Here is a 24,245-nt window from a genome sequence, read left to right as displayed (position 1 = left end):
GTCGATCGAATTCAAAATGTTTTCAATTGGTAAGTTGAGATAAATTGGGCAAGAATAAGGTCGGTACAGTATTGGTGTGTAAACGGTAGCACTCCGCGGCCTACTTTTACCTCCGAAGGATACGAGCGAAGAATAGAAAATTCAAATATCCTGTTCAGATATGAAAAGGATAAAGTACTTTTAATGGATATTCTTGTCCGGTAAGATAAAACGATGAGCACGACGTGAGGAACAAGTGGGAAACTTCTATAGCCAGCTTGCTCATCATAAAAGTCGACGACTCGCGCGCACAAACGAACGAAAGAATCGACTTTACAAAAAGGTGAACGTGAGACCAGATATAACTCACTTTCTTTCTCTTTCTCTCTCTCTCTCTCTCTCTCTCTCTCTCTCTCTCTCTCTCTCTCTCTCTCTCTCTCTGTATATATATATATATTTCCATGTTTCTGGATGTGCTAACGGAAAGATTATTATTACTGAATGAATATTAACAAACATTATTATTATTATTATTATTATTATTATTATTATTATTATTATTATTATTATTATTATTATTTCGTTGAATTAATGACTAAATATCATAAACGTCTAAATGACTAATAATCATAATTTTATTCGAAAACGCTCATGCCTTTTTCTACGCTTTTCTTTTTTCCTTTTAGAAAGGATGAATGAACTTCATATAAGAATCAAATTAATTCTACTCAACTTAATCTTTAAATAAACTTACTTTTTATTTTTTTGGAATTTTTAGAAGAAAAAAGATGTACTAATAACATAAAACTTATAGAAATTATAATTTCTGAATGGAATAAAAATTGGTCAAATAATATTTCAAAAATATAAAACAATGCGATAAATTAATGTAAAAAAATTGATTATTTTTTATATTGTTAAAAATAAATTATTTATCTTTGCTAATAATTCTTTTATATTATTTAAAATTTTATTGTTTTAAAATGTTCAAAATAAATTATTTTCTTATTTATCGATTACGTCTATAGAAGGATTAATTCATGATTTTATAATTAATGAATGATAGAAACATACGTATCTCAAACGTTTTCTTCTGAAGCTTCTTTTATTTTCACCTTCGAAACATAAATAACCAGTAGTATCGTGACGAGTGCTCGTTCACAAACATCTATTCTCGCGAGAATAGAATAGTACGATAGTCTACGAGCCGATGGTACTGGTTCAGCACGAATTTTCGCGAGATAGTTGTTACCCAGGCTTGCGAGGACTACGATAGGGCCGCCAGAGAGAGTTTGACGGCAAATATAGAGTGGGTAAGGGACCATGGAGCAACATAGTGAGCGTAGGGCCCTAGAGACTCGCTGCAATATTTCATCATTAGACTGACACGATGCTAGGGTTAGTCGTCTCTCTCTCTCTCTCTTTCTCTCTCTCTTTCTCTCTCTCTCTCTTTCTCTCTCTCTCTCTCTCTCTCTTTCTCTCTCTCTCTCTCTCTCTTTCTCTCTCTCTCTCTCTCTTTCTCTTTCTCTTTTCCTCTTTTGATCCAGGGTTATACGAAATTCGTTACATACGTCCGTGAACGTAATACGTTACCAGTTACACCACATTGCCGCAGGGATGGCAAGATCGTTGTTATTGAATTCGTCAGCGTCACAAATAAAAACAAAGTTTATGGGAGGCTGGACCATCTGTAGTAATTCTAGTGGGGATAAAGAAAAAAAGAGAATACAAATCAAAAAACGGGACAACGCCTGGTTACTTAATGATCAACGTCCTTACAAATAAGGGAGGCGTTGATCTCATCGAACAAATAGATTAAAAATTTTCACATATCACATCTATATCTCTGATCCATTTTTTAATTTCATTTTTCTTATTTATTGTTTTTCATTAATAATGATAAGATTATAATTTCTATCAAATCGATAAGATAGTTGTTTTTATAAAGATTAAAAAAAGTATTTTTAAGAAAAAAACGGAAAGAAAAGAAATACCTTGAGTTAATATTATACAATATAAAGGTTTAAAGAAATAACAGAGAATATAAGAGAGTTTAAGGACAATTGTACGAAAAAAACCAAATAAATATGTCAAAAGCTAATAAAATAATTCTCTTTTTCTCTTTTTTCCTAATAATTCGGGCGAAGTCAACTTCACGAGTATACGTTATCGTAAATCCGTGAATCCGATATATCCGGGAGTTACACGGAATGTATTTTTAACCTTCGCCGTACGAATGCGATTCACGATCCCCAAAGTTTATTGTATCCCGCAGAGAGCATTACAGGTCGTCCCAGAGCCGGGATATTATACAAGGAACGCCCCTACGCGATCATTCCGGTTCGAAGCACATTGGTTAGGACACCCTCTTACCATCCTATTCGTTTTTTCTCTAACTCTCTTTCTATCTATCTCTCTTTTTCTTTTTCTCTTTTATACACTCTCATGGAGCCTCAGATTGAGCTTGAATTAGCATAAACACCGCAAAAAGACGATCAATTGAAAACCAGAAGTTGAATATTAGCGGAGCCACAAATCATACTCTCTCTCTCTCTCTCTCTCTTGCTCTCTCTCTCTCTCGCTCTCTCTCTCTCTCTCTCTGCCTCTCTGTCTCTCTCTCCCTGTCTCTGCCTCTCTCTCTCTCTGTCTCTCTCTCTCTCACTCTCTCTGTCTCTCTCTCTCTCTCCCTCCCTAGTACGTACGTACCAGCATTTTAACCAGTAAAATTGCTTCTGCATTACAAACGAAGTCGCTGAACGTGGCATTCATGGCAATAATTAAATCGGACGAAAATTAAAATTTTCACTCATTCGTTTGTCTATTATTTAAACTCGCCGATGAACATACTGCTTAAGTTACATTTTTCAACAGTACCGATTAATTATAGACCGCGATAAATGTCCGAGTCGATTAATTATTCTCCGCCATTTTAACTCACTGTCGGAACTCATTTCATTTTATTGTTGCATGTGCTCGAACATTGGGGACCATAGACGATTCGTACGTGCATGTGTATGTATATCTACTACGTGACTTCACATACTGTATAATGCTGGGACCAAGTTCGTCATTAAAGCAATCGTTATATCGATGAACCAAGCCAGTACGAACGTCGATATTAATAAAGTAACATTATGCTCGCGTTTCGTTTACTATACCCATCGAGTAAACTGTACGGAGTTGCCCTTTATGTCTTTGTCACGATACTATCTTCAAACGTTTCGTATACTTTGAATACATCGAGATTGTGAAATTATCATAATTTATTAATGTCTTAAAAAATATAAAAAAACTAAGTCATGTCGAATAGAGCAAATAAATGATACAAAATATTGGAAACGAACATAATGTACTTTAAGAAACTAATAATATTTGAGTATTGCATATCTAAAGACATTGTCGAGTCAGCGAATGTTTTAACATATAATAGAGCAAACATTTGTTTACTTCTATCGTTTCTTATATTATTTCTAGATAACTATATAATTATATGTAATGTTTATATATATTTATGTATAATTATATCACAATATAATTATACATAATATTTTAGATATTTTAGATAAACAGTTCAAACTATCAAATTTGTTATTCCCTGTTATATTGATTATAATCAAAATTTATAGCTAATGTATAATATAAAATACAAGATATATCTATTATCTATGTATATGCAACGTGTTAAGTACATTTTAAGACAAAGTAGTATGAATATGCGAATTAACGACTTCAAGTTCACTTATATTGTAAACAGTAAGGATATAGTTTCAAATAGTATCATATAGTTTTTTACAATATTCAAATAGTATTATATAATATCTATTATAATATTTCATCATAATATCAAATATATATCTATTATAATATTTGATATATATATATATATATATATATATATATTAAGTTATTAATAAAATAATAAACACATTGTACAAAAATATATTACTTTCTTTTTACTTAAAAAATCAACGAAACTTTTACAAATGAACAGAGAGAAGAAAGGTTCCAGAGCTTGCTAGTCGTATATGTGTATGGATGCGTAGGTATGCCGATCAAAACATGAACAGAGAGATGGAAGTTTTTAGAACTTGCTAATCGCATGTGTGTGTATATGCGTGAGATATGTCGATCGACAAATGAACAGAGGGATGAAAGGTTCCAGAGCTAACTAATCGCATGTATATGTATATGTGTGATATATCGATTGATAAATGAATAAAGAAATGGAAGGTTCTACATTAATTAGTTGTGTATATGTGTGAGGTGCATATAGTTATGAAAAGAAAAGATCTGAAATATTGGGAGAGAGAGAGAACGATAAAAATGGCAAGAGTGAATGTGCGACAGAGACTTGAATCGTGAATCTTGAACAAAATAACGTACCAGCGAAACAGTGATAACGTCCAGCGAATGACGTACCAGCAAAACAAGCGAAAGCAATTAACAAATAACGTAACAGCAAAACAACAAAAGAACCGATGAGTTAGCGAACATCATGTGACATTGTTTCTTTTATACTTTTACATTTATTAAATACATTTTCAATATTTAACCATTAGTCGAGCACAACATTGTTTTTCTCAGCATTGCGTCTGCCTATTAGTAGAGTAAAATTAACGTGTCATCAATTTTCAACAATATATTTCTAATATTTTTCTTTACATATATTATTTGTCAATATACTCTCTTGACTATATCGTCCACCGATCATTCGTTTTTTTATAATCAAAAGCAATATGTTGTTTAAAATAAATTCATATTAATTGAAAATAAGAATTTGATCGACTTTTTTGATATCTTAAATTTAATAATTTTTAGAAAATTCCCGGAAAATATTAGGATCTTATCCATAGGGACGAATGTAATATAGCATAAATGCAAACTCACAAAGAGGTGTGATTGTACCTGATGATGCGGCCGGTTATTTGGATGGGGGGTTGGCATGTGAGCACCATGATGGTAGACGGAAACAGGATCGTGTTTCAAAGGCATTGGAGTGCCCGCGTTGTGCTTTCCCAAATCCGCAGCTAAAGCCTCCGCCCTTGAAAGTAAGCCGTCTTGCAGACCGCTGTTCAAGCCCCCGAATAAGTCACCCTGAAACAGAAAGCATGCCGTGCGTGACGATAATTGAAGATGGGATTTCTTACCTACGATTGATCGATGGATAGGATGAAATGCTCTGTAACTAGATTTTGATAAATGGAGCTTGTTAAATTTTTAAAATAAAAACAACGAGAAATTCTAATCTCGACTAAATAAAATTCAAAATGGAACAATTGTTATCTTAGATTTTAAAGATAATAAAAATGTATTACAAGAAATATAAAATCATAAAGATTACCTCGAATTCTGCAATTTGTGCAATATTTTCGGTGTTATTCGATCAATACATCGATTCTAAATTATTTTAAGTAATGGTATTTCTATGATCAGATCGTATGAATGATTGACGTATATAAACGTTGCTACGTGTTACCTGTCAATTTAAGACACATCATACGTATATACATAGGTTTTACCTACAAAATTTCGAATGTCTGATTAAGGAAACATTTTTTTTATTTATCAACTTATTAAGATTATTACCAAGAGCGATATATTTCCTAAAATCGATTATAGATATATTTCTCAAGTATTTTGAACGTTCATTTCGAAATCATAGACGTTATCTAAAACGTCGACACGCAAATATGAATAAATATTGTATGCATGTAATCCGTATGTATCGTGTAGCTTTTCATCCGCTTTTAAAACTATCCTATCGAACAGCATCCAGACAACAAACTGCTCGAGTATTCTACAGCAGCATGGCCGTACGATCGATATTCCGAAAATAGTTTCTTCTACCAAGACTCAAAATGGTCTACTACGAACTTCTTCAGACTTTCGATTTGGTATAAAAACGTTTCTTTGCATTTTAAAATAACACAAAACTCTTAATCATCTTTAATTATATACATTAAAATTTCTGTCGTATACTATTCGTTAAGATATCAACAAACAAAAATAAAAACGGCCGAAAATCAACGTAAATTAAATAACGATAATTCTGCGCTATTTTTGACTGCGCTTTTAATTATCTTCTTAATTATAAATAACAATATTAAAAGAATTCAATAGTGAAGCTACGTGTTTCAATAATATGTATAACATTATTGACATACTTTCGATGTCATTAACACGTATCTACTAAATGGTAGCTATCTTATTTACCAAAGGAAACGTATTCTCTCTGTTCGAAATACAAACCGTACAATATTATCATACGTTAAAGCGTAACGATATCAATTTAGTAATCGCATTCGCAATGGCACCTACCCCAGAATATTCGCAAATCGAATTCATTCGTCACAAGTTAACCAGGAGTTGATCTGAAAGATGTACACTTAACCAGACGACCCAAGGGATAGTGGACGGGACAGTCAACGGTGTTAGTTATGAAACTGGACGATAGCAGGGGCTCCCAGTCCCTTCTATGTATTTCCAAGTAGCACGATTCGAACCCTCCCCAAAAAGTCAACTTTCAATGCCAATGAAAATAGCATGAAACGAGAGCTGAGGAAGATTGCACATATAAACACATTCGAATATATTTTCAAAGAGAAATATATAAGATAAGAGAAAGAAATATATAATATAATATAAGAAGAAATATATAATATAAGAGAAATATATGAAAGGGTGAAACGATATTAATAATTTTAGATAATAATCTGCAATGTATTTTTCGGACATTCGTTTACTTGTTATTCTTTTTTTCGTTTATTTTAAGGATATAAAAAAGATATCGATACCTTTTTAAGTTATCGATTTATGTTCCAACCCAATATAATTGGATTAATACGCAATAGATGTAATCAAACGTAACCAAGATACTGAATATTAACGTATTAATATATTCGAATATATTTTTGCAAATGATTAAATATGATAAATTAATTGTTAAAAATCATAGAAAATTTTCAAATTATTAAATTCTTTGAAGGAACGTTATGTTCCTGATCATACTTAATACATTAATGTTATCGTGCTTATTGATTTATATACTTGCGTCGTCTAAGATCATTAATTTTGATTGTTTCTTACGAAAGGATAAGACGTAAAAGGGATGCACTGAAACAGTATCCGACGTGGCATGATATACGTTCTTTTTCTTCTGAACGTCAAGAGTTTGTTTCATCCATTTCGATAGGGGTTCTCTTAATAACGGTTATACGTTGGATTCATGGTCGCTTTTTACTCAGATACGCTTCTATAACGTGGCAATCGATATTATATGGGACATTTCGCGTCAACTACATCTGTCACTCGTACCTTCGGACTCGCAAGACTGGAACGTTGTTCGGAAAGTATAGTGCATTTCTTTGACCAAGAATATATACCAAATTCGAAGAAAATTTGCTTGTATTAGATATTTTTTCCCTGTCCAATTAATTCTTCATACTTCCGATATTTATTTTATTAAAAAAAAAATTATATAATATAAAATATACAATCCATGGCGAACGTTTAGCAACAATTAATTTTAAGCTAGCAAATGAAATAGAAGTTAACAAATACTGATATACGGGGTTAGTGTATTAACTGGTTAGAACTTATTTACATTTATTAGCTCTTTTATTTATCAACAAAAAACATTGACTCTTTTTATGCAACAAATCTATAACTCCACATTTTGAAAGAAAACCATTCTATTTTAAATGAAAGGTTTCACTTAGTTTTCGAGTACAAAACAATTGTTGAAATTAACGCTTCAGTGAATGTGACTGCTAAAATGTATATTATGCGAATCGTTTGTAAAATGGGAAAAATTCATCGATAAAATACCTACCCTCGCGGACAAAAGCATTTCGTTAATAAAAGAAAACTGTTAACGTGAATGAAGTCGGCCTCTCTTTTATCCAAAGAATTATGAAAAGTTTAACGTTATAAAGCGGTATTGCTGATTATTTTTGTATTTTATTACTGCATTGTTTCAAAACTCGTAGTCACATTATTAAATTTAAATTGGATACCAACTAACGTGCGGAAAACGAGTCTTCAATGTTAACCTCTCGCTCTGTGGAATGTTAATAATTTAACACGCCGATGAAGTCAATTCCCATAACGTTGTTTCTATAGAGTTAAATGAAATTACCAATAGGCAGAGATTATGATATTCTTTTCTCTCTCTCTCTCTCTCTCTCTCTCTCTCTCTCTCTCTCTCTCTATCTATCTATCTATCTATCTATCTATCTATCTCTCTCTCGAAATTTCTCTCTCTCTCTCTCTCTCTCTCTCCTTTGAGAACAAAAAAAATTTATTCGCCAAATTCACATAGAACATTTATTAAAAAGTCAAATATTTTGTTCTATATTAAAGTATTAACAATTATAAAACGTAATCTTTTTATAATTATGCAAATACAATAAAAAATATTGATTAATTCTTTTCTAAATTCGCAAAAAAATGCTTACAGATAAATAAACACAATAATAGAAAAGAACGAAACTAGTCACATTCAGAATTTCTCAGGTCGACCTTGAAAATCTTTCAAAAAGAAAACCAATCGTTCAGCGACTCTTAAAAGTATTCATCAAATTACGGGTATTGTAATGAAAACGGCCCACGAAAATTTATACGCCAGAGTTATCAAAATATCATTAGCACGATGTGCTCGGTAGGACGGGGCCAAAGGTGATTCACTGCTCCTATATTCATTACGAGCGGTAACGTCCGCATTGCTCGATCAATGTTTCATGTGAAAACCACCGTCGTACTCCGGCGCTTCGATTATTTATGAACTTCTCGTGTCTTCGTCGAGCACTACTACTACCTTATATGCCCTGTTCGCTGTCTCTAGGTTGCTGAACCACCGCCACTTTTTCTAATCTCGTGGCGGCAGCCCCTTTCACCGTTCCTCCTCCTTTCTCTTTCGATCATCCCTAGATACACTCCGATTCCCTTGCGACGTCGACTCGTACGAACGCGAAAAAAGCGATTATCTGGACGACTCTTACGAATGGAAAGCTTTACACCTGAACGAGTTTATTCGTCGAACATATAAATCAGCGTTATACTTACTAATATATATATATATATATATATATATATATATATAAATTATTCAATAAAAATTGATCATTTAATAATATCATATCACAGACTATTAGAATTATCGCGAGCTAAAGACAAGATTGTAATTTAAATTTTATTGACCCAAATAAAGTCGAAAGATTAGAATCGATTAAAGAGAACTCTAGTAACTATTTCTATAGAAATTAGAAGAAGATCAAAGGCTCCTCGTTTCTTCAGCAATCTATTTACTTAATTCCACTTAACATTATTCAGAAGCGAGCGATAAATGCTAGCCATTTGCGAGAGAAACGTTGTTACAAAGAAAACAAATGCCTCGCCCTTGGAAAGTGTTAACAGGGCGATAAATCATGAAGGAGCTTTTGTTTCGAAAAACCTCGAGTTTTTCTTCTTTTCCATCTTCTTCTTCTTCTTCTTCTTCAAATGTAAGGCTTGTTTAGGGTCGGTCAAAGCACCTGAGATGATCATACGTTCTCTCGAATTTCAGGAACGATCCTTCCTATCCTGTAAGAAATGCCAAGGACAGAACGAGAACGATAGATGAAGGAAGAGAGAGAGAAAAAGGGAAGGAGGGAGAGATAGAGAGAGGGCAAAGATACAGATTGCTCTTGTTAGAGCACGTGGTTAACAGCTCGTAGAGCTGTTTAGCAAACTTTCTCTTCTTCCCTTCTCCATGTTTCGCTTCTCCACGTCGCCGCGGTTAATAGAGTCATTTTTCTGAGCTGCCTGTAGAGGCAGGACCCCACGCAACAGCTAAATACGTCTTCCGAGTGGAGCCACCGTTAAGGATTAGCCAATTACAATTGAATTACCGCACCCTGTCGGAAGATAGAACGGGAGTTAATTTATCGATGCCCTCTTCTTGCTGATGCGCCCACGAAGGCGATTAAATCAACGATATACAATTTATTAAATAGATAATCGTAACAATTTCGATCAAATTTTTCAATCAGAAATTTCAATATTTTATCTAGTAAATGTTTATAACCATCGATGCAAGGAAAACTAATTTGTTATACCATGGAATGTTTTTAATAAAACTTAGATCAGTTAGATAGCTATTTTAATTAGGATAGATCCATCTCCTTGGAAAATTTATCGTAATTCGATATATATAATTGATGTTGGTTATTAAAATCTGTTTACGTCTGTCGATTATCGTTTCGTGGAATTATTCGGTTGCCGATCGAATAATCATCAAAGTTGCATTAAAAGCTTGCGCTACGTTGTTATGCATGGAATGAAGAGAAAGAGAGAGAGAGAGAGAGAGAACGAGAGAGAGAAAGAGAGAGAGAGAGGGAGAGAGAGAGAGGGAGGGAGAGAGAGAGAGAGAGGAAGAGAGATAGTTTCCCTATTTATCTTGTTTTTTTGTGTTTAATCGTTTTTCATTTCCAATAAGAGGAAAAGATGGGCATCGGCGTATATCACACATAGCAGTTGAGTATCCGAGTGAATTTACGTCATTAATTACCGATCCAATCGTGGTTACACCGATCTGAATACAGAGCATACTCGGGACCGACGAGTATCGGATATCGCAAATTGGGACGATTACGTTATTTCCGTCCGATAACCTACATCGCGGAGTAGTCTGAGCCATGAATAAATGAATTCTTCCAGAAAATCTGACGTCTGACACGAAAACAAGCAGACTGTTCAAATTATCACTTGCATGGCGGAGTACCTACTGTCTAGAAAGGAATATTATACCGCTCTTCGTTATAGCGCAATTAAAATTTGCTTAACTTCTCCTCCCCCGTCTCCTCTTTTTCCTCCTTCTCCTCTTCCTGGGTAAGAATCGGATTCAATTAATACAAAATTTGGATTTACATCGAACTTAGTATCGAATAATAAAAGCATTTCTCTCTCTCTCTCTCTCTCTCTCTCTCTCTCTCTCTCTCTCTTTCTCTGTGCTTCTTCGTTTCTCTTCGATCGATATCATCGCAAAAAGAAATGAGAATTCATATATAACTGCGACGTTTTCTGAAAAAAAAGTAATCAAACGATTTCCGATCAAACGTCGCAGATGTTCTGCTATAAACAGAAAGTAATTCTTTAGACGGAAAGAAAAGAAGGTACAGTTTGTTAGGGTAACACGAGTTTTTATATACTCAAGAAAAGAAAAAAGAAATGTGAATTAAGAAAAATTGTTCAACGGAATGGATTGCTCACAGCTGCAGGTGTCTACTGCATCAGTGGAAAGCATAATTGACACTTGGGTTCTTTTTATGACACTCAAACTATCCTCGTACTAGCTCATCGTATATCTAAATAATCATTTTACTTTCGGCCATAATCATAACCACGAGTTAGCGAATTTATGCGAACCCAACCACCGTAATTACGTAGCTCTGTTAAGATATAAATATCATCGGATATTTTCTACACAACGAATTCTCTTTCTTACGTTCATTTTTTGTTTAAACTTTTGTTTCTTATCTCATAATTGATCCAAAATTGATCAAGAACTTTCTCAAGAAAATCTTACAAATTTTTTTTCCAATGCATCTAAATCTTTTTGTTTCGTAATGATAGTAATGATAATAATGATAATCGATAAGAATTTTCTGAGATCTTACAATAATAACCTACCTCGATGTAGGTTATCTTATATATAACGAAAAAAGGTACCGTAAAAGAAATAATCAAAGTCAGCCTCGTTAAATTATCTTCCATCAAATATTTTGTTTCTTACCTCACAATCCAATCAAACTTTACATTTATCTATAGTAAGTACAAGAAGTATTCTTTTATTATCTGAATAATGAGTATAAGAAGTATTCTTTTTTTCATCATAATCTTCCATAAATGTATATTTCCTTATTTTATCGAAGATTTTTTTATAAAAAAAGATCTCACGAATATTGCGAACTAACATCAACAATAAAATAATTTTTAGGGAACATTTTAATCACCTTCTATGAATACTTTACACGCATAAATTTTGATAGATATATTGAATTATTTATATTTCCCTATAAACTAATATTTATTATAAACGTGTTGTTGTTGTTCTTATTGTTGTGTATATAATAGGTAAGAATTATAATGATTGAAAAAGAGAGAAGGGAATTACTTTATAAAAAAAATTATACAATCCAACTATTATATATAGATTAATGAAAAATTATAACGAGTGAATGAAAGCTTTTTACGGACGCTGTCCTTTTAAAAAAAAGTTTTATATATTATATAAAAATTTTTTAAATTTTATTTCAAGAAAATCATTTTTTCTATCTGTTTATATATAACGAAATTGTCATACAACGGTCTTTATTTAATGTTAATCAGACATATTGCGAAATAATTCGGGACGATATCAAGCAACTCATTCACAGATTCGAAACTAATCAAATAGTAGTATTAAAATTAAATCGACGAAGAAAAGTAACAAGCTAAGAATTTGACTAATTTCTTTCTCCAATATCTATTTATTTTCTCTTCGCACATTCGCATTTATCTTATAGGTATATACATCTCTTAACACAGATTAGTAAGATACTCACGTTATGCCTCGGTGACCAAGAATTGCACATTATGGATGCATCTTCCAATATACGACTCTGCAATATCAAAAATTTCTTTTTTAAAGAACGTGACATATAACATGGGCAAAGACATAGAGGAATGCCGTACATTATTGATTTCTTTCGAATAAAATTCAAGAAGACATGTAAAAAGAAAAAGAAAAAAAACGCATAATCTTTTAAACGAAATTGATATATGATTAACGATAATTCAAACGAAAAATAGATTCGTTCGACGCTTCAATAGAATCTAGACACTGAAATTGGAGTAAAAAATACGCTAGTCATATAACGAATTGTCTACTCTTTACGACCCCATTACTAAATCCAAAGCTTTTCCCGACATCCTTTCTTCTCGAATATAGATCGACGCGACGGCGAAGGATGGAGGAAAAATATAAAAAAGAGAAAAAGAAAAGAGAAAATCCTATCGTTCGATAAAAATTACGAGTGCCAAATCATAAGTTGTTAGAAAAAAATATAGCTCGAGATAAACATCTCCTACATTTATCTCTGAGATCACTTCGAACGACAAAATTGCGTATCTATCCGTCAATTTATCGAATTTGATGAATGATAGATAACGATAGACGAAAATATGGATTGTAAAAAGCGAAAGGAAGAAAAAAGAGAGAGAAAGAGAGAGAAAGGGGGAAAAAAGAAATTTTCAGAGAACGATAGTTTCAGTCATTATTATCCTTAATTACATTTAATATGAGTTTAATGACCGACGCAGACGAAATATTTTCGATCGCAACGATTTTCGAAGAAGTGAACGCGGAGAATTTATCTGTCAACGCGACTTAATATTCATCCAATCTGCATATTTCATTTCCACCGATCGCATAATATGTATATTTAAAGCGAACAGTTAAGATTGACAGAACCGGGGCACAACGGCGTCGCGACGCCGTCGCAAATTAAATGAGTCATTTCGGGATACGCGCACAGAACTAGGTAATTCAATATCGTCCTTATTAAAAAAGCGTCGGGTAATTCTCCATTCCCTATCGTCTCGCTCTCCTCTTTCTCCACCACTCTTCCCTTCCTTTCTACTGTTTCCCTCTTACTCGTCATTTCACTTGCTGGACTGATGACGATGATCGCGTTATTACAATGAAGCACATCACTCTACTAGATCAACGCAGCCAATCAACGTGTCACGAACCTTCTAGACCCACTAACTTCTGAATTTTTTTGTTTTCTCTCTCTCTCTCTCTCTCTCTCTCTCTCTCTCTCTGTCTTTTTTTTGTCGACTACAGTCCCCTTTTATTCGGCAATATTATTTGTTCTGCATGTATTATTTTTATTGTTATTGTTGTTATTGTTGTTGTTATTATTATTATTATTATTACCTATTTACATTTTCTCTGATAACTTTATGTACGAAAGGTAACTACGAAAAGGTCTTTTCAAGCATTTATGGGTCTCATTTTGTGAGACGTTATACATAAATTGTGTAATCGGAAGTGTATTTTACTTAAAGTAGATATAGAATAAGTAATTAAGCTATTGTGGTGATTATTATTATTATTTGATATTTTTCTTTTGTCATTCATTTTCTTCTGAAATAAATATTATCATCATTTATTATTATTATTATTATTATTATTATTATTATTATTATTATTATTATTATTATTATTATTATTATTATTATTGTTATTATTATTATTATTATTATTATTATCATTATTATTATTATTATTATTATTATTATTATTATTATTATTATTATTATTATTATTATTATTATTATTATTATTGTTATTAGTGCGATCAAGGAAAAAAAAATATAATCTTGAATAAAAGAAACATGTAATGAAATATACTATTTATTTTGTTATTCTATGTATTTGTGTTGTCGTTTAAAGAAGTCGTTTATCTCAACTCGTTCATTCTTATTAATTTTTAAGTAGACATCGTCACGATTAAGAATGTGTCACAAACCGATCTCAACTTTTATCTATGTTTTTAATACAACATATCGTTAATTTAATTTAAATAGTGGCAATCAATGTCTTATTATAAATTTCCGGATATCGAATTCGCCTTACTACAATTTTTAAACAGAACTTTATTTCAATTCGGCTATTCGAGTAGAGTTTTATATTTATTTAATTGGCGTAATTAATAAAATCACGTACTGGAATAAGAAACTGTTTACTTTTTTCAGATATGATATTATAATAATATTTTATTTAATTCGGCTATTCGAATAGAATTTTATATTCATTTAATTGGCATAATTAATAATATCATGTACTGGAATAAACTGTTAATTTTGTCATGAACTGTTAATTTTTATCAAATATAATATTATAATAATATTTTATTATTGCTGATCACACATAAGATATTTGCATCGCACTGTCAACGTATCTTGGAATAATTTTCAATGGGAAACAGACCGACAGAATTGTCATTTCGCGTGACGTTTCCAAGGATGTCCCTTGAAAGCAGGATAGAAACTGACAGGAGAAGTAGGATAAGGTGATTGTCAGGAACGCGCCTTGTTTCAGGCTCTACGAATTTTCCATCTCACAGTGGTTTTACCCTTTATCTTTACCGATCTAATATAGGGTTCTCTATGATCTATGAAAAACATCGTTTTAAAAAAAAAGAAAAGATATAATAATTCTTTTCATTCATGATTTAATTTTTTTGATTTGTAAAAAAAGAATATTATATCAATTATAATAAATATTAATGTAAAATTAATGGAAACACAAATTGCTTATTTGTGTAATAATATAAAAATTATATTATTACACAAATTGTTATACATATATTATAAATATACATGAAACTACCTTTAAACATTGATATGTTGTATTATGTAAGTACATGTATTTTTAAGGATTAAGAAGAAAAGAAATCTCAACGAGGAAAAGAAATCAATTCATAAACCATTTCGATCATATACATTGCAGACTTTTTATGATCTAGCAGATAAAACTTGGCAACGGTACTATCTAACGTCATGATAATACTCTACAAATATTCGAAGAGGTCGTACAAACGTTTCTCCATCTTCTACGAACGAACGAAACACGCACACGAAAATATCTATAGCTTCACCTAAACACACGTATGAATCTACATACATCTACACGTTTCTATGTACGAATGGATAGATCATAGATCGCTCGTGTGTACGTATGTACTTTGCTACTTGCTGTACACATTGACGGTAAATACAAAGATCTATCGAATCGTCGATGTATGTATGTGTATCCATTCACACACGAATATATATATATACATATATATATATATATTCATTATATATATTATGTATATATATATATTATGTATATACATATACACACACACAACATAATATGTGTGTGCATGTGTGTGTGCGTATGTAGAGAGAAAGAGCTGTCCGTCAGTCATTACGAGTACATCTATTTGCTACATATACATGCATACATGGGCACATGCACATACGCTAGAAGGCACAGGACAGAACATTTGCGAGCGAGCAAACAGCCACGACCGGATCAGTTAGCTCGGCTAATTGATTTTCCTTCGCAATACGAGTTGGTAGTAGTGACACACGGTATTGCGACGCACGCTACAATATTGGGAGACAGTGCCGCGCACAACGGTCAAATCCAATCGGAAACTTCCGTTTGATTATCAGAGAACATGCATGGCCGATTGTAAATCAACCACAATCGTATTTGGGAATGATTCCCGATCCTTTCCGCATGTGACGAAACTCACTCTCTCTCTTTCTCTCTCTCTCTCCCTCTCTCTCTCCCTCTCTCTCTCTCTCTCTCTCTCTCTCTCTCTCTCTCTCTCTCTCTCTCTCTCTATTTGATTAATTTTCTTTATCTCTAGCTTCAAACTTGACAAGAATTTCTTTCAAATTTCTCATAAAAAATTAAATGTTATGTTATCAAATTCATTGTCTTTTTTGATTAGTAAAGATTTATTATAGATTAAAGCCAATGAGAAATTCATTGAAATTATGCTTTAGAATATATTTACAAGATAATATATTCGTATTGTATTTTCAACTCATACAATTTTCAGAGAAATCATGGTATTTACAATGTATCCGACACATCCGAAATTCGAAGAGATCGTCGTGTATATTCCGATTGTGAGAGAGGAGATCGATCAGTAAATTCGGCCATTCCCTTGTTTAACCATGGCAGAATACTGCGCTGGTGCAGCCACAACAAAAGGTACTTCTAGTCGATAAATCCAATCCGAAACTCACGATTGATTGCCAGGAAATACATCGGTAGAGTTCTATATTATACGTGCCGTTAGGAATACGAGTACATTCCCGAATTTCATCGCTTTTATGTACATACGCAGATATGTATATACGTATATATCGAATATATGTATATATGCCAACGATTTATATTTATGTCTATATTTCACAAGTTAAGATTATAATTAAATTAAGAATATAATTAAGTTAAGGTTCATATAATTAATGAAATGATTAATAAAAATAGATAACTATTTCTGTTGCAGTATCAGATATATTTTTCTATTTATATTATTCTAAATCTTCAAATAAGGTTATAGAAAAGAGTAATATCGATTAATAAATAAAGGAGTATATAAATTGTCATTGAATTCGTAAAAATGATTTCGTTCAAAGTTCGAATTACATGGACGACATCTTAGGATAAATCGAGTTTAAAATGGAATAAAATAAAATATTGCAAAAAACACTCGAGGACCGAGGGTCTTCGATCGGTCAGAGGTTCCTGAGAAAGTTCCCTTCGTCGGAACTTCAGTTGATAATTATCTAAATTTACCGGGGACCCGGAGTCAAAGTGTGAAGTCGTGTTCGAAATCTTTCTGCACTTCGGGGCTCTCATCCGCCGGTTAATAACAAATGAGGTTACGTCTCTCCTCACTTTTGTTATAATCGGACACACTTGCCCTCTCCCGGTTACTGTCAACCATTCTATATTATTCAACAGACTTGTTTGAGCCATTCTAAACACATCTCAAGCTTACTTTCACTTTATCCTTCTAACCTTTGTTTTTGTCGTTCAGCTTTCGTTAAAATCAAAAGTCATAGCGACTTTTAAATTATTCAAACATTTCCTTAAAATTATAGTATATAATATACAGAGGAATTCATGAATTCGTGTCAATATTTTAGGTAGTAAACCTACACACTAAAAGCGTCATCCAAATGTATGCACTATTTATTTTATTTTTCGAGTCATACATAGATGATTAAAGAAAATATTCGAAGTAACGCCTCGTGTCTTAACAAACGTTACTGTACGCCGTAACATTGAATTTCACACTCGCTCGATTAATAAATACCTATATTTATAAATAGATATTCTTCGAGTAGTATCAAATCCATTTTGTGGAAAAAATCCTTTCTCGTAGACCCTGCACATTATTCACTTTCATCGAATTACAATTTTTAAATGGCTGCAAAAGTAAAAGTCTAATGAGTTGAAATCAAAAGATTGTGGTGATCATGCAGTGAGTCCACCTGGCCCAATTCATCGATTTCTAAAGATGTTATTCAGGATTGCTCGCACTGTACGAAGGAAAGAAATTAGTACGCCATTGCGTATAAATTATAAGCTTAAATCATATCATGTAGTAGTTCCTGAAAGTCGTTAAAAAATCAAAACACAACAAGTCCCATTTAATCGAGACGAAAAAAGTATAATTCCCAAAAAAGTCCCAAAAAAGTCCTCGCAATTCTTCTTCGTGCATTATTGGGCATTTCGAACATTTTCTTTAACTCGAAAATTAAGATATATAGGACATATGTTCATATGATATTATAGTAGCGTACAAATTTATATCCTAAAGTATTGACATGCATTTATGAATCATGTATAATATATAATATATATCTATGTATGTGTGTATGTAATAACTTCACGTTTTTCGTTTTACGTGATATCATGTATTACATATATACATGTACACATACATGTATACATATATCTCAACAAATTCACCGAGAAATTTTCCCCTTTTATATCTCGAATAATGCAAAACACGAGTAGAAGGCCGTTACATGCCGTCACACTTCTCGAGAGTTAATTCGAATCTCAAAGAAGACGTTTTAACGCGAGCGCAAGTAGCTCGGGAGTAAATCTTTTCGATCGCGTTAGATGCAGCATAGGAAGGTAAGGGGATACGGTAGGCAGCAGACAGACGGATTTGCGTTGACTCCGTCTCATAATTATTTCAAGAGAAAAACGCAAGCCTCGGCGAAGCGCGAAGCGCCTAAGAGCTCTCTAAAGAGAATTTATGAAATTTTGTAATGTAATATTCTGATTCGTAGACGCCATAGCCCGTACTTCTCGTTAACTCTTTCCCTGCTAACAATTTTTTTGCTTTTAATATAGAGAACGCTATTATGTGATTCTAGGAAACGTCATTGCGCCGCTCACTTTCAAAGGAGGATATGAAGTGAACTAATGCAATCTTGAAAATTCAGAAAGCGACAGTAACAGGTAATCAGACGTTGTAGATACCAGGCGAGAGCAGTTTATCAGCTTTCACAGTTGGAATTTCTAAATGCCGAGAGTTTCCCAGCTGATCGTACAGCAAACATTTTTCACAAGACCTTCTTTTCCATTTTCGATCTAAATCGAGGAATTAATAGTTTCTCCTCGTTGATTCTCAGCGACGAAACGAGTGAGAACGATAATAAAGCAAAGTCAAACTGCGAACGTTAACTCTGTCATAATTCATTGGTGTGTTTACTTTAACCCTCCGCCTTTCGCCATTTGATAACGTAACGCTAATTCGACAATCAATAATGCAAACTGTTGAAATTATCGCTTGAATCTGTACATTGATTGGCCATTTAGTTTCTACGAGTATCATCACCGATTTACATAGGTTTCAAATTTAAATATATGACTTATGAAAAAAAAAAAAAGAGAAACATTCAGAGATCCCGATATTGTCGATCTTTGACATTTCATTCGAACCAAAGAAAATATTAAATCGTCAAATGTTCGGTCTGACACTATTTAGAAAGAAGTCATCAAAATCGTGGCTCGGTTCGAATGAAAAATCAGTGATTTCGTAGGCACACTATACACATATATCGGCGCTAGCCACGCTCATTGGCTACGTACCGTTCCGCCCCCGCAGCCCCGCCAATCAGACCGGCCGCTTTCTCTCATCGATCCACACCATCCACACTATACTCAGCCGCCATGCTCAACTTGCCTGTTCCGGCTATCCTTCTCCGACCATATACCTTCACCAACGTGAAATAGCGAACATGAGCGAATCGAAGGGAAAACGTAAGGACAACCGATCGAGGACGAAGGAAATATTTCCGAAGGAAAAAGCCCGATACGATTGCTTCGACGGATGTAGATATTTTCTCTCTCTCTTTTTCTCTCTCTCTCTCTCTCTCCCTCTCCCACTCTCTCTTTCTTTCTTTCTTTCTTTTCTTTTTCACGAATGTTTATATATAGCTATATGTATGTATGTCTATGTATGTATCTCACGTACACACGATAAGACACATGATCGATGTTAGAAAAAGCTTAGAATTTTGAACGTAATTCCTCTGTTTCAGAATTGAAATCAAATTTCGTTGTTATATTTATTATATTTATTATATTTATTATATTTATTATATTTATAATGTTTTTATATACTTAATGCCATATTTTACAAATCTGTTTACAGTTTTTATCCTTTTTGAAGCGAATCGAACTAATAATCGTCGTTCAAACTCGTCATTAAGCACATCGTTAAAATGTTTTAAAGGATTTCAAATAATCGATAACAGTACTCAAGAGTTACCGTTTAACTCCTGCACTTTTCTTTCGAAATTCAATGGATTGTTGTTAAGTATGATAAAGCGAGGTTCTTGCACAATCATTTCCCATCCATCATGTGTTCTTCGTCAACAGCAGGGTGTTGATTCTCAGACCAGAAGATCGACTTTTCTTCCGAACTTGGGAAACTGTAGCACAACAATTAGGATAAAAATTGACAAACGAGAAAGACCGCAATGAACCGTTCATGATGGATAGTTTCTCCATAAGAATGATTTGTAAGATGTTTCATCTGATTAAATGTTTATATGTACGACTTATGTACTTACTTGATCTACGAAAATTTTCATTATTTTATTACAATTATAAAATACTATCGTATTAGATATGCGATACTTTCACATGTCAATTAAAGTAAAAGGACAACTAATGATACATCAAAATAGGAAAGAAATAATTAAGTCATTGACATATATCTACGTCAAATATAACCCAATGTCTGATTTAAAATTGATTATAAAATGTAAAAGCGTAAGCAAAAAAAAACAAAATGATATTTCATTTAAAGTCCAACAAGTATTAACTTACAATTAGAAAAAAAAAATTGTGTAAAAAAAGAAAAAGGGAAAAGAAAAAAGATTCGAAAAAGCAACGACTGACCTATCGAACCGAGAGTCGAATAAAAAAAAAAATATTTCGACGCTATAGACGCATCAATTTTCATTATCCCATTTACCGAGTAGGCCGATATTGTGGAAGAGGAGAAAGTGATTCAGGACTGTCAAAAATGGTCTCTGGCGCGGTCGAACTCCTGTCTGGTTAACAGGCAGTCTCGTTATTGCTACTGCCGCTATAACGGGCGTACACTGCGATAGCAAGAGACCTCCTCTAATGGAAGTTCGCTTCGACCGGGTCGACTCTCGCACGGCTCTCTCCGAGCTACCTAGCTACGCCACCCTTCGGAATAAACTCGACTCATCCTCTCTCTCTTTCTCTTTCTCTTTCTCTCTCTCTCTCCCTCTCTCTCTCTCCCTCTCTCTCTCTCTCTCTCTCTCTCTCTCTCTCTCTCTCTCTGTTTCTCTATCCATCTCTCTTTCTGTCTCTTTCTACTACCATCGTTCTTCCTAAACCAGCCCTCTCTTTCTCTTCTCCTCCCTATTTTGTCTTCCTTCGTATTTCTATTTCTCTTCTCCTATCTGTCTCTCTCTCTCTCTCTTTCTCTTTACTTTTCTTTTCTTTCTCTTTTCATCTCAACCCTTCGAAGACTAACCGACCCCTCGTCGTTCTCCATTTTTGCGTTCTCCGTTCTCCACTAGCACATTTCGTCGTGCCGTATGCCAGCAGCCTTTCGCACGAGGCAATTATTATATATCTTCCCCTTCTTTCTCTTTCTTCCTCTTTCTTTCTCTCTCTTTCTCTCTCTCTCTCTCTCTTTCTTTGTATCTCTTTCTCACTCGCTCAATTTCTCTCTGATCTTCTGGATCATCTTTATAGCCGATCACATTAGAATGTTACGGCACGTGGAGTTTATAGGGTTATCCTCAAAACCATCTTAGTAGTCCTATATACATATATATATATATATATATTATATTATATTATATTATATACATGTATATGTAGGAAGAGAGAAAGAGAGAACGAGTTTTACGTCGACGATCTTGGACGTTTCATCCTACGAGGCGATCGTTTCACGAAGCACATGCATCCATTTCCTGTGAAAAAAAATTCGGACTCTTCGTTCCGAAGTGGTCGTCATATTTTCTCAAAGAAGACAGACCACTACATTATTAAAAGGAAGCTAAGCAAGTCGCGTGGAAAAGGTGGAAAACTATCGTCAAGGACGTCTTGGTTTAGCAGTTTTTATCGAACATGTCTATCATCCTCTTGGAGAACGTCCGCGTTCTGGCTTTATCGATCTTCTTAACTCTTTGTTCTTTGAAAAGCGAGCTATAAAATATTACGAATTTTTCTTTACTTTTTTCTTTCTTTTTTCTTTTTGTCCTCTTTCGTCATTTACAATAAATAGCTTCTGGATGATCATCGTTTTTATATATATCTATCACCTGCGAGCACTTTTATCGAATTACAAACCTTCACTGGACGATTCTTATCAAAGGAAAGAAAGGGGAAAACAATTTGACGATGAGATAAAAGAACCGATCGAGTAGGAAACGAGCCGGAAACACGATATTCTAACAACGAAGGGCCAATGGACGAGCGATAATTTACGAGGCATGTAATTGGAACGGTAGTAATGCACTTAAGGAAGGATGAGAGCAAATAGCATGTAGCAACTTAGTCACGTGGCGCGCACGTGGCAGCGCGTGCCACTGACACCCAACTGTAGCTCACCCTCTCTCTTTCTCTCTCTTGCTTTCTTTCTCTCTCTTTCTCGGACTCACCTACATCCAAAACTCGTTTAAGTATAAGGATTCATATAGTCCTCGCAAAGGTTCTTCCATTGTATCTCCCATCGGACAGAATCCGAGCATTAAGAAAATTAAAACGTTGATTTGTCCTTGCAATTCGCTCCAAAGATAATTTCATTAAAATCGTTTCCAAAAGTGGATGACTCAAACGCCTCTCAAACGGTGTAGGATTCGATGGATAAATCGTTCCTCGATCTCGCATTGAATGATGCTAATTTCGTTCGACGTCACAGCAAAATTCGATCTGGGAAATATTGGATTTACTCTGACGTCTTCTCGTTGCCTGCCAAGAATCTCGTCTTAAAAAACTTAGGAAAGAAAGAAAGAGTTACAAAAAGAAGTATCGAGAATGATTTGATCAAGGACGAAAAGAGAGAAAAGAAAAAAGAACCAAGAAAAGAAAAAGCAAGAACGAACACGTATCGTGCAATTTACTTGAAGAAGATACTCGCTAATAACGATTAAAAATCAGGAAAACTTAATTAAGAGACATGTCATATCGTTTAAACAAACTCGCCAAGGAACTCGACTGATCGACGATAAACGATGGCGTTGGTGTGCCATCTTGTTTGAAGAGTGACACATATCCTACAAGCGAATGTTTGTTCTACCCACGCATTATGTCCTCACAAGTACTCGTGTTCGAGCAGGTGCACAACCAACCTCTTTCTCTCTCTCTCTCTCTCTCTCTCTCTCTCTCTCCCCGCCTTCCTTTCTTTCTTTCTTTCTATCTAGTTTGGCCCTAACATGTTCTCGTAAAAAGCCGTGTGTGTCACGATACAATCGTGGCGTAAACATATGGTCATAATAATAGACTCTTGATTTTGATGAGGGCCGGTTCCCTTCGTGTATTCCGTGATTGCTTCGCTCTGTTTCTGTTACTCCCCTATGACCAAATGAACTCACTTGAACTGTTTCAAGTGGCTCATAGGAAAAAAATAGTAATTTGTATTTTTTTTTCTTTTTGACAAAATAGAACAAACAAATGTTAAAAAATAATCCATCTTTCGCGATATCAAGATTAAAAGTAAGTTGGCTAATATATATTATTTCAAAGCAACGAAGCCTTATTTTCAGGCTCATCCTTAAAAGTTGAAATAATAGTAGAATGAAGCGTTAAACGAGCCCATTACTGTATGTATATAGTATAGTTCGCCTTAAACATTGTCGATATTACATAGTACACGTTCTTTCGCTAATATAGCACCAATATTGTGAACATTATTCTCATGCTTTCGTTTAAATTCACAATTTATAAGTTCGAAATGAATAGTAAATGATGCGCAAGTAAAACATATAATCAAAGTATCGACGAAATAATCGTTGCAAACGTGTCATCCTTAGTCATTAAAAATATATTTAAGCATACACATAACTATTATTTATTTTTCACAGTAAATATTATTGATTTAATCACAAGTACTTCACGGTTACTAGCGTAAATAAAATGTTTTCGTCATTATACGTAT

The 24,245-nt window shown here is 33.6% G+C and overlaps 1 protein-coding gene across 3 annotated transcripts in view; it reads right to left on the bottom strand.

The window, feature by feature from the left end:
* The window catches only part of acj6 (abnormal chemosensory protein 6), a 39,306-nt gene that overhangs the window by 3,952 nt on the left and 11,109 nt on the right, over positions 1-24,245 (bottom strand). For 2 of the 3 annotated variants that reach the window (XM_085656142.1, XM_035875433.2), the window contains exons 2-3: positions 12,561-12,617; positions 4,867-5,073 (exon numbers count right to left, since the gene is read on the bottom strand). In XM_085656142.1, the coding sequence (XP_085512268.1) occupies positions 4,867-5,073; positions 12,561-12,617 (264 nt within the window). The remainder of the gene's footprint in view (positions 1-4,866; positions 5,074-12,560; positions 12,618-24,245) is intronic. The other variant, XM_035875434.2, reaches the window with a different exon arrangement.

The sequence above is a fragment of the Vespa mandarinia genome, chromosome 1, assembly GCF_050613455.1.
Source record: "Vespa mandarinia isolate Hongniang chromosome 1, ASM5061345v1, whole genome shotgun sequence".
Taxonomy (NCBI): domain Eukaryota; kingdom Metazoa; phylum Arthropoda; class Insecta; order Hymenoptera; family Vespidae; genus Vespa; species Vespa mandarinia.
Note: the sequence above shows the minus strand (reverse complement) of the source record. Positions and strands in the feature narration are given on the sequence as shown.